The sequence below is a fragment of the Lepisma saccharinum genome, chromosome 5 (genome assembly GCF_977018435.1).
Source record: "Lepisma saccharinum chromosome 5, izLepSacc3.1, whole genome shotgun sequence".
Lineage (NCBI taxonomy): Eukaryota > Metazoa > Arthropoda > Insecta > Zygentoma > Lepismatidae > Lepisma > Lepisma saccharinum.
Window position 1 is genome coordinate 80,741,125 of NC_139233.1, and position 12,908 is coordinate 80,754,032.

The window sequence follows — 12,908 nt, forward strand, 5'->3', positions numbered from 1 at the left end:
AGGATACCATAAACCGAGAAAAAGTAAGCCATGGTTTGATAATGAATGTCATAATCTAATAGAAATAAGAAATCAGGCTAGACTAAAGTGGTTAAATAACTCTGATGATACAAATCTAAACAATTATAATAGAATAAAGCGAGAAGTTAACCGCACATTTAGAAGTAAAAAAAGAGATTACTTGAAAACCAAAATTAACGAAATTGAAACAAACAGCAAAAATAAAAATATCAGAGATTTATATAAAGGTGTAAATGAGTTTAGAAAGGGGTGGCAACCTAAAGTAAACTTGATAAAAGATAAAGATGGTGATTTTCTAGCTGACCCAAGTGATATTCTAAATAGATGGAAGAACTACTTTAATGACCTTTTAAATGTCCATGTAGGAGATAAATCAGAAGTAAATGAAGTACACACAGCAGAACCTTTAGTTCCAGAACCCAACTTGACTGAAGTTAAAGATGCTATTAAAAGGCTAAAGAATAACAAAGCACCTGGCATTGATTTAATACCAGCTGAGTTAATTAAATATGGTGGAAATTCATTAATATGTCAAATTCATAAATTAATTTGTTTAATATGGAATAAAGAAGAAATCCCTCAACAGTGGAAAGAATCCATAATTGTTCCTGTGTTTAAAAAAGGTGATAAAATGAACTGCAATAATTACCGTGGCATTTCTCTACTCTCAACAACATATAAAATATTATCTAACATTCTTTTAAGAAGACTAACCCCATATGCTAATGAAATTATAGGTGATTATCAATGTGGATTTAAACGTAACAGATCAACTACAGATCAAATTTTTCACATCAGACAGACACTTGAAAAAAAGTGGGAATATAATCAAAATGTCCATCAGCTATTCATTGATTTCAAAAAAGCATATGATTCGGTCAAAAGAGATAAACTATATAATATATTAGTAGAGTTTGGAATACCTAAGAAGCTTGTTAGTATGATAAAAGTATGCACCAGTGAAACAGAAAGTAAAATTCGTGTGGGTATTAATATGTCTGACAAATTTACAATTCATGATGGGTTAAAACAAGGAGATGCATTATCTCCATTGCTCTTTAATTTTGCCTTAAAATATGCTGTTAGGAAGGTAAAAGAAACTAAAGAAGGACTAAAATTAAATGGTGTGACTCAGTTGTTAGCATATGCAGATGATGTAGACTTACTGGGGGATGATGTGAATACAATTAAGAATAACGCTAAAATATTTTTCAAAACTGCTAAAGAGATAGGTTTGGAAGTTAACAAAGAGAAAACTAAATATATGCTTACAGGCCGAAACCAAGTGTTAGGTAATAATCAAAATCTAATTATTGATAACAACTCGTTTGAACCAGTTTCCAAATTCAAATACTTAGGAGTAATATTAACAAATGAAAATTATATTAAAGAGGAAATAAAAAGTAGGCTTAATTCAGGAAATGCATGTTACTTCTCTCTTCATAAACTTTTGTCTTCTCGTTTAATATCTAAGAAACTAAAAGTTAAAATATACAAAACAGTAATTTTGCCTGTAGTATTATATGGGTGTGAAACTTGGTCTCTTACATTGAAAGAGGAACATAAATTGAGAGTATTTGAAAATAAGATCCTTAGGAAAATCTTTGGACCTAAAAGGGATGAGGAGACAGGTGAGTGGAGAAGGTTACATAATTTAGAACTACAAAATTTGTATTCATGTCCAGATATTATTAGAATAATTAAATCAAGAAGACTTAGGTGGGCAGGCCATGTGGCACGAATGGGAGAGGAAAGAGGAGTTTACAGGATTCTTGTTGGGAAACCTGATGGTAAGAGACCTGTAGGAAGGCCAAGACGAAGATGGAGGGACAACGTTGAGATGGACCTAAAGGAAATCGGTAGGGATGGAAAAGAGTAAATAGATCTTGCTCAAGATAGGGAAACATGGAAGGCCTGTGTTGCTGCAGCCATGAACCTTCGGGTTTAAGAAGGCTAGAGAGTTAGTTAGTTAGTTACTAACATACACTATTTCGAACTGATATGATTGGATTTTCAAAGACCAACGGGTCAATCGACTATTCCAATTTTTACTATTTTGCAGCCACTGTAGACCTTTATGATCAGTATAAATTTTAAATTTTCGCCCCTTAAGATAGACTGCAAAGAGTTCTATTCCAAATAATATAGCAAGGAACTCAAGTTCATGAACAGAAAAATTTAGTTCATTGCTACGTAACTTTCGGCTAGCAGATTGGATAACGAAAATACCATATCCATCTGTCTGGAACAAAATGCAACCAAGCCCTTTTCCACATGCATCTGACTGTAGACAAAATTCTTTAGTAAAATCTGGTTGCGATAGCGCAGGTGAGCTAACCAAATCAAGTTTCATCAATTGGAAAGAATCATTTTCTACTTCTGTCCATTGAAATTTCACATTTTTGGACAGAAGGTAAGTGGTTGCACTTTCACTGCAAAATTTTCAATGTACTTCCTCCTCCAACCGGCAAATCCCAAAAATTTCCTAACACATTTTCTATTTCTAGGTCTAGGAAAATTTAAAATGGCGTCGTTTTTCTTAGGATCAGTTCGGATGGAATCCCCAGAAACAATATGGCCTAAATATAATATTTCCGACTTAACCAAGTCACAATTCTTCAACTTCACCGCCATTCCAACTTCTTCTACTCTGGTCAAAACATAATTAATGTGCCGGAAATGTTTATGCAAATCACAATCGAACAGTAATAAATCTTCGATATACTGGGTCAGAAATGAATCAGTTTAGTTCCCAAATATAGAATGCATAGCCGAAACAAAAACTGAAACTGCATTAGCTATTCCGAAAGGCATTTTTGTAAACATCCACTGTCTTCCTTTATACGAAAAAGCAGTGTATGAGTGGCATTCTTGCTTTACAGGAATCTGCATATACCCGGATACCAAATCAAAACTAGTGAAGTACTTGGCACTTTAAATTTCTGAAGTGCTTCCTTCATCTATTGGTTCAACAAAACTTCTAGGAACAATAACAAACTTGTTCAACAATCGAACATCTACACACGAACGTACAGACCCATCCGGTTTGTCCACAACAATTAGCAGGTTCAAGTACGGAGAGTTACAAGGCACAATTATTTCCCAATCTTTCCATTTTTGCAGTTCAGCCTCCAGTTTTGCCCTTTTTGCCACTGGAATCGGGTACGGTTTTTGACTCACTGGAACAGTACTGGACAAAAGAATATCACAAACTAAGTTCTTGGCAGTGCCAGGCCTCTCTGAAAACACTTTACTATGAGTAATAAATATCTTAAATAATTCGGCTCTTTGCTCCTTAGTCAATAATTCACTGGAGTCAATCTTCTCTCTTATATCCTCTAGCAGTGTAGCCCATTTATCGTAGCTAGCTTCAATCCTCCGGATGCTCATCTGCTTATCAACGGATTCATCATAATCTAGCTTTTGCTCAATTGGCTCTGCATCCACCACTAAATACAACTTTTTATGCTTGAGATTGATCTCTGCTTCATATTTCTGCAGGAACGAATAACCCAATAATAAGTCTGAAGGCAAATCCTTCACAACAAAAATGTCTAAAGGTATGGTGCTCTCAGCAATTTCCAGCACGATTCTGCGCTTTCCCACAACTCGAGTTCAACTTTTTCCAGTGAAATCAATAAGTCGCACCTCTGGAGTAGCTTGTAACATGGCCCCTGGCAAATTTTGCTTTATTTTCTTCCAAATATCTAGACTCAGAACAGATATTTCAGCTGCAGTGTCCACTATACAAGTGATATCAACATTTGCTACATGTGCCTTGAACTCAGGTGCTCTTCCAAAGTTTTAGACTGACTAGCCTGACACAAATTGTAAAGAAACTCACTCTCTTCATGATTGATAACAAACACCAGCTTCAGTTCATTATTTACAGACTGGGAAATATTTTCTGCAGGTCCCAGTTCTATCCGAGACCACCCGACATCAGAAGGGGACGTTTCCATGCCAGGCATGGGGTAAAATCCCGCACCTGGTCGAGATTTGCTCCATTCTCCCAGCAAAAATTTCTAGTCAGCTCAATGCTCTGTTGCTGCTCGTTACTAGGTAAGCCACTGCTAGCCACTTGCAATCGTGGAGAGCTACGACCTTCCCTCAAAGGTTCACTGTGCTCCGGTGAAGATAAACGGTTCTCAGTTCGTGGTCTCTCACAAGGTTTGTATCTGGCAGCAGCATACTCACGTCTCTGCCTATTTTGGCTTTGTTGATGACAACGACTGCCGTTTCTATATGGACCTGCAGAGCGATTTTCACGGTAATTATTCTGCCTCTGGACCATATGAACCCTCGGGTTTTTGTTTACCGAGTTGCCTGGAATATCTCGGTTGTTCTAGTGAGTAGGATTCTCCTTCCTCCATGCAGTTTGCCAAGCATCCTGCTCTTCTGCAAGCAAATCAACAGTTACGGGAGCGTGAGCCATACACAATTGCTTCACTCTATAAGGCAATTGGCTGATTATGAGGTTTACCACCTCCTGCTCTGTGTAGTGGCTACTCAGGTTTCTGTAAGCAGAGTATACAGACCAAACATATTCTTCCAAACTATTGTCATTGTTTTTGTTGTACCGTTTGGCCATAACAGATGCCAACTCCCTTTCTTTTGCCTCAGAAGAAGCAAAACGCCTCTTAAACGGCCTACGGAAATCTGCATATGTGTGGAAATCATTCTTATGAGAGTAGAACCAATGATAAGCCATGCCCGTTAGCAAACGAGAATTAATCTCCAGCCTGTATCTATCCTGTATCTGAAGGATTTCAAGGTTGGTATCTAATTCTTTCAGATAAATCTCAGCTGAAGTGGCTATAATATTTCCGTCGAATTTCTGCATGGAATTCAGGTCTGCCATCCGGGGAGTCATCCCAAAATGCGTAGCATTGGTTCGAGATTTTCTTTCTTTTCTCTTTTCCAATAAAGTCGACTCGCTGCCTGAAGAACTGGAAACGATCTTTCTGTGGGGTCTTTTTTTTTTTACATGTGTACCGTTTCGTTGCCCCGAAGAGGCCTCAGAACGACTAGGAGACAGCAACCTTCGAAAAGGCATGCCCAGCTGGTCCACCCGCAGTAACTGTGATTCACCGGAGAGTGGCAACTTGCTTAAAGTGGTTGAAATTTGAGCCAATTCGTCACAAAGATTATGCATGTCTGAAGAAAGCTTCCCTTGTTTGGATTCTATATCATTTTTCCACTCTTCAGCATTCTCTCTACGACCCTCCGTGCTGCTTTTAAGGTTTTCCACCACTGTCTCTACAACTCGCAAATTCAGGTTTTCTCTCAGCTGATATGCCATACTGGTCACCTGGTTGTCCAACTCTCTGAACATTTCTTCCCTGAAGCCGCTCAGTAATCCTTTCCTCGATTATAAGTTTTAGATTACTAGAATTTTCAGTAATCCTTTCCTGGATTCTAAGTTCTAGATTACTAGAATTTTCTGCCATTTTAGCTTCCAGACTCAGCATTTTCTGGATTCTAGTTTCCAGGTTGCTGGAATTTGCCTCCAGTATTCGCTGCAATGACGCGAGCAAATCAGCAGTAACAGGAACAACAGGAACTACAAGTTTTTCTTTGCATGCGAGACATGTTAATTCACCAGGAGAATTACTTTCCTTTGGTGACTTTAGCTTTGCACAATTCAAATGAGAAGTATTGTGACAAATTTAGTGCAAAGAAACATATCATGAAGACTTAATGTAGTCTCACAGCAAAACACATGAGCTTTGCTTCCACTTCTTTATATTTTCTTTTCCATTGTTGCGCATCAAAAGTTCTGAGACAGCTGCAAATCTAAAACACGTTACCAAAGATTAACTTAGCTAATGCACAACGTGTGTTCGTGGCCCGACATTCTGTCCGTCAAATTATTGACACGGTCGTGCCAGGTTCAACCATAGGATATTAATAGTCATAAGAATATATTTATCTCAATACAAATTGAGAATGAGTGACATGAGACTGCATATTGGTATACGCGTGATACCTCCCAGGGCACGGGAAAACATTAAGATTTGCAATAAATAGAAACAAAAACACAGAACTTACGTTTTAACATATGAATTCAGAATCTATTTATCTTGATTATGCAATTTAAAAAGAACCAAAGTTATACATCATAACGAAACTCACAAAAAAAATCACAGTAACAGCCCAATCTTTCTCTCATGCACTTCCATTAATCTTGTAACTCCCAGCACAAGATTCATATCTATCACGCAGGATGGTGTACTTCAACAGTCTGTTCATACATCCGGGAAGGACATGTCAACTTGCTCCGAAATATTTTCTCTTTGATCCATTACCGAAAAATAAACTCCTGGCTATGAGGTGCCACTGTTATTGTTAGTTTCATGAAAGTGTTACCATTCGCCGACTTTTCCCACTAATCACGACGATGACGATACTCACAAAGGACACCCATGACCAGGTTGGGATTGAAACCCACGATCCATGGTTTTGTAGCATGCATGTTTCCTCATTTCAAAATTTGTACAATGTAAATATCATAAAATGAAAAGGTCGGTGATTGGAAGTGCGAGGAAAGGGGGGAAGGGGGGGGGGGCAAACCACAATCATGCAAGGGTGCCTACGGGGCTGTGTAAGAGAGAAAGAGGGAACACAAGCAGGGGGAAAAAGGTATGTCAAGGATAAATAAGGAAACGTACACCAGCCAAAAGAAATGGAGACAGAAATACATACAAAATCTGGAGAGAGGGAAAGAGAGAGAGAATGCTAGCATGTTTGTGAAACTCATACACATACTTTACATCTGCCCACCCTAATTTATCAATATATGAGTCCTGCCCACCCGGTCAAAATTTTGTGGTGCCGCCCCTGTTTCACAGGCAATGACCACATCTTCAGACACAGGTAAAAGACTGCAGAAATGGAAGTAAATGTTGGACCTGCAAGTTTGCCAAGTCTAAGAGTGAAGATAAAGTTGGATGAAAAAAAAATGGTTAATCTCTCTTCAGATTTGTCGAAATGTGAGCAGGAGAGAGGCTGACCTTGACATGGCAATGTTGCAATCTATTTCCGTTTCTACAGTCTTTTGGTTGCATCTGAAGATGCAGCCCGAGGCTGCAGAAATGTTAATATCTTCAGTATCTAATGAGCTTCTTCCTGTTTAATTCACATTTTTTAATATTAATTAATTAATTATTTTATTAATTTATTAATTCTCCTCCCTTTAATTCACTTTCCTTTGTTTCGGTAAGATTACACATAAGTAATATAATTCACAGTGCAAGGTGATACATTGCATTTGAAATTACACTAGTAAGAACTTATGTGTAAAAAAATATCTTCCTGGCCATGAGTGTGCATGTCATTTCATCAATTACATATTGCTACAGCAAAAAGTGGCAGAGAAGAATGTAAAATATGAAAATCATAATTGTTCTACAATGTCAAAATTCCTAATCATCCTCAAATTGATTGATTGATTTGCTTTATGTTTTTTTTAATTTTTTGTACTACTTTTGGCTAATTTACGAAGAAGGGAATGAGTGATGATATGATGAAACTGATGAATGGACACTCATAAACATCCATGCCTAGGGTGGGATTCGAACCAGGGACCCCTGGTGTTATAACATGATGTGCTAACCACTCAGCCATGGGGGCCGGCTAACCATCTTTGAAGAAGGAACTTGAAACAGTTCCTAACCTTTGCAAAGATGACCTGAAAATAACCACTTCCAAGTACACTCTCCTTCACATTTTTAGACACGTTTTATTTTCTGTACACTAACTTCACTGGCTATGCAAACATACAAGAAAGTGATACTTATTTGCACACACTTTTAAATACTTAACTGTTCTTTTTCATGTAAAACCCACCAAAAGTAACTCATATTCTTTGCATGGTTCTTTGATACATTTATGCACAATTAATATTCGTTGTACAAAATCTGAATTACTTACTCAAGACATTGGGCAATGAAGTCCACGAAAATAGCATCAGAGCATCTAATGGCAACTGCCAAGTCTTTGGAACCTGGCTTTCTTTTTCTGCCCTTACTGTTTGTTATGCATCGTGGGTTACCTTTGGAATCTGAAATTAACACAGACAATTGTTTGTTTGAAAAAAAAAATCACAACAACAAGCTAAATACGATTTAAAACAATTTCATTATAAACTTTCTCAAGTTTAAAAGAATAATGGGTAGGACAATTTTAAAAAAAAACAGGGAAGCAAAATAGACTTGAATCTATTTATCATTATTTGCAATTATACTATTAAAGGTACGTTACAAAATAATAGGGTAAATGTTACTGCTTAAATAAAGACCATTCTATTCTATTCTATTCTATTAAAGCAGTTATTTTCTTGCTGGAATGACTCACTCTGGTTTTCCAGAACTTATGCTAGCAAGCTATACACAAGCACAACCTTACATGACTAGTCACTTGACAATAACGTACAGTCGAGTGAGGTAGCTATGTAAAGTTGCATGTATATACACTATCTTAGCAGCATGCCCTTGAAAAGGTTCTGGGGAACTAGGACAAATGTCACAGACAGAATAAAAACCACATCAATAGTAACATTCATTGTATTATTTTGTAATTTCCAACAGTGGTAATGCAAACTGTAAAGAACATTGACATATTGGAGGTATACACTTAGTTTTCTGTGTATGACACATGAAATGATCAACCATTTTTATTAAAGTCTGTAACTATATTACATCAAACAAGTGTAGAAACTTTGTAATTTGTATAAACACACACACACAATGGAATTTATTTTCACTGGAGGTTATATTCAATGCAACCACCACTTTGTCACACTACCTTTACAAGATGGACATCCACATTTGCCACTACGTGGGCCCTTGAGTTCAACTAGTGTGCAAGGCTTCTGACTGAACAGTTTCTCTTTGAAGAATGTCAAAAATATATCCAAAGTCAGGTTTGCACACACTGATGGTGCTGAGAGAAGCATTGTGGCAAAATTTGTTCACCAAAAGTGTCACGCAGTAAATCAAGGCCTACGTCAGCTGTGTGGCCAGGCTGTATTCTGCATGAACCATTGCATTGTGTATGCAGGCAGTTCAGTTGCATACCGTGCTGGAAGGAACACATTTAGAAGCATGGAAAGGTTGTGATTAGTACAGACTTTTACATCAAAGCAGAAAGGTCTGATTATGCTGTTGCTTGAAGGGTAAATGCAAACGTTCTTTGATTCAGCATAATTTCTTTGCTCTACAGTCAACCACTCTGCAAACTGACCCATCATTGTCACGTGACTGTTACATCACCACATTTCTGAGTGGCATTGGAAATATCTTGCAATAAAATCAAACAAGATTTATTATTGGAAGAGGGAACTTGCGTTCCCCTGGGCCCCTGTAGGATCACCACTGGTAATATGGTGGAAAAACTGTATGCTTTGTATACAGTATCTTGCACTGGTATAATCATATCTTTCATATCATAAAAGTTAATATATCAGAAAATCCTTTATAATTGTTCACATTATCACAGTATTTGCTTTGATATTTAATTGTTTCTTCTGTAGTTTGTAACATTAGAATGCTAAAATATGCATGCTATTTAATAGATAGCCAGCCTACACTGATTATACATTTAAATATGTAAATATGTATAGGCTTAAAGAAACAATTATTATAGAGATAAGAATTGAACTTTTTTTTGAACTAACAAAAAAAACATGAGAGACTAATAAAAAAGTGAAAAATGCAAGCGAGGGGAAAAAGTTAAAACTAAATATAACAATATTACTATTCTAACAGGTGGCGCAAAAGTCATCATCCTATTTGAAATGACCTCTATTTTGACATCTTGTTGTTTATATCAGTAGTGTTTTGTCAGTTAAATAGAAGATACTCACGAAATTTATTGTGTGCGAAAATGAATAAGTATAGAGCCTGCGAAAGATTAACTCTTTTGCGCGACACTTTTCCAGGCAGAGTAATATCACATTTTGGTGATTTGCCATGGCTGGCCAGATCCCCGATTTGACCGCTCTAGATTTTTTTCCTTTGGGGATATTTGAAGTCATTGGTTTATGTGAATAAGCCAGAGATGTTACAGCAACTAAAGGACAATATTCAGCATGAAATTGAAGACATTTCCCCACAGATTCTTTCCAACACCACCAACGCAATAAAAAGAGCCCAAATTTGCATCAATTCGAATGGTGGTCATTTATTGGATGTTATCTTTAAAAATTGAGGGCATAAAACTTAGAAGTATCAATAAAAGTTTAACACAAAAAGACCTACTTTGTTTAATTTAAAACCCAAGCTATAGGCTAATAAAATCAGGTGATGACTTTTGCACCACCTTGTATAACAAATTTTGTTTGCTAATGCTAAAATTCTTATCTTCATTCATAGGTGCAACCAGAAAGTGGGGGGAGGGGATCAGCCTGCTGAAAAGGCATATTGAATGCTACTGTGGTTACAAAAATGAAGCAAAATAATTATAATGACTTTTTCTTTCAAGAAAATTAAGTCCTTCCCCCTCCTTTTCGGTTCACTTATATCTCCACGATAAATATTTCTTGAGCATGTATATATTGTTTAAATGTATAACCAATGTACTTCTTGAAAATGATGTACGTTTGTGTCATTCTTAATTCAATCATTCCTTGATCAGTTAATATGTGTCATGAAACCTTACCAAAGAAGAGGCGTTTCCTGGAAGCATTCATGATGACCTCCTCAGGTGGCACTCCAAGCACCTCCATCACACAAGCCAACTGCTCCACCTCGTTCTCCCCCGGGAACAGTGGGTATCCCGTGTAAAGTTCAGCAAGTATGCAGCCTGAAGAAATAAACAATTAATGATTAAATCTTTTTTTATGTATATGTGTTACTTCAAATGGAGAAGTTTTAAATGCATTTTCGGTGGAACCTCGATTTAAGCATTTTTCAAGAAACTAAGATGGAAACACTTAAAATGCATGATCTTTGATCACGATCAAATGTAAAATCTGGAGAAATCTTATAACATATTGCTTTATTTGGACCTTGAAGACTGAATGTACAATGCAGAAAAATGTAAAATTTTGGAATGTACAATCGGAATTCCACCGTATATAAATCCCCATAGACATAACTTTCAGGTTTATTTAAATTTACAAATCATTGGTACTTTTGTTAACCTCCAAGGACTTGAGGAACAAAGTAATTTTTATGATTTCACAAATGGAAAAGTTATTTAGCAGAATAGTCCTGGATGCAATTTTTCTTCATTCTGCCCCAAGTTCAATTCTGCCCACCAAAGTTAGGTCCCAAGTTACGCCTATGTAAATCGCTATTTTAAATATTTGATAATTACTTGAGACCGACAACCATAGAACCTTTATTGAAGGCAGGTGGAAAAGGGTACAGAAATATTTATGGCTTTTTCAAAAATATGTGTATTTACATGAAGTACTTTAATATCTGCATCAAAAGATATAATTCAGTTATGAAAAAAAAATGTTTTGAAGTTTAATTTATACTCAAGCCAATCTGGACTTGTTCTTCAATAGGGGTGTGCAGAACCCCAAAAAGTTGGTAGTACTGGAATAGTCAGGAAATTCCAAATGCTCATGTTTAAAAGCAGTTAATTCTCGATGTTTTCTGCATTGTAAGTGTCTGAAACATCTTGGAAATTGTTAGTTTTTATTTCATTTCATTTCAAAAATGCAGAAACAATCACTCAAATGAGAAAAATGGCGAGTAAAATTCAAGATTTTCACAGTGTCGGGAAATTTCAAACATTTCCTGTCCTGAATATTTCCCAACTTTTTGCAAAATTGCTAATTTTTTCCATCCTGAACATTGGGATTAAAACAAATTCCCCAAAATATTTCTTCCCCTCAACTCTACAGTTTAAAGTGGGATTCAAACATTTAAAATGCCTCCATTGAAAATCGAACTTCTTGATTACTAGGCGACAGTGTTAGTCACTGTACTATCATGGAGGCCATTATTTCTACAAAAATAAGAATGTAAAATAAAAGAGTTTGGCAACTACATTACAGTAGATTATGATAATAAAAAAAGGGGTAAAGCTATCCATTGTCCATTGTACTGAGTCATGGTGGCATATCGAGAGTGTAGAAGTAACTCAGTCGTAATAGAGGTGATGTGTTCAGCACCATGCTCCTGCCACTTTTATTTTAAGGGTTGCCTCGAAACCCAGGTACCTCTTAGGTCAAAGTAGAAATCATCTAGACTTACCCAAGCTCCACATATCAATTGGAGGTCCATACGGCAAGCCAAGAATGACTTCTGGTGATCTGTAGAATCGTGACTGTATATACGTGTACACCCTCTGGTGGGAATAGCATGAACTCCCAAAGTCAATCACTTTAATTGAACTGCTTCCTCGTTGCTTCAGAAGAACATTTTCCTGAAAAACAAAACACAAAAATATGGTGTTATCACAATATCCACACAAAATATTAACTTCTATAAGATTGAATACTATTTTGAAGTTTAAAAAAATAAAAAGTTATTTTGGTAAAAATGCATCAATTTCTATCCTGACTACTACATTTTGAGGAAGTGTTTAAAATTCTACATAACTATATTCCTCTGTAGGAAAGTATTGGAACTTGTCAGTAATGTTATTCAGTGGCATATTTCAGGGAGTGTGGTGGATATCAGATTTGAGTGGCCCTCTAATTTCAAAGTGTCTTCAAGTCAACGAAAAATTATGGATATCATCATTTGTAAAGTATTACCCATACATTGTGAAGTCATAAGGTAAAATTACAACACAATAGTAGTGTGTGCAAAGTGAAAAAAATATACAAATACACAAAAAAATGTTATAAATAGGTCACAGACATTCATTATTGTTTACAACAGAAGAGTATAAATATATCTCACTATACTCAAAGAATATGTCAGCAT

General features: G+C 36.3%; 1 protein-coding gene across 1 annotated transcript in view; it reads right to left on the reverse strand.

Annotated features, from left to right (window-relative positions):
• Nucleotides 1-12,908, reverse strand: part of LOC145987908 (uncharacterized) — a 278,188-nt gene that overhangs the window by 12,228 nt on the left and 253,052 nt on the right. The window contains exons 9-11 of the mRNA XM_083122713.1: nucleotides 12,231-12,402; nucleotides 10,681-10,824; nucleotides 7,954-8,083 (exon numbers count right to left, since the gene is read on the reverse strand). Of these exons, the coding sequence (XP_082978839.1) occupies nucleotides 7,954-8,083; nucleotides 10,681-10,824; nucleotides 12,231-12,402 (446 nt within the window). The remainder of the gene's footprint in view (nucleotides 1-7,953; nucleotides 8,084-10,680; nucleotides 10,825-12,230; nucleotides 12,403-12,908) is intronic.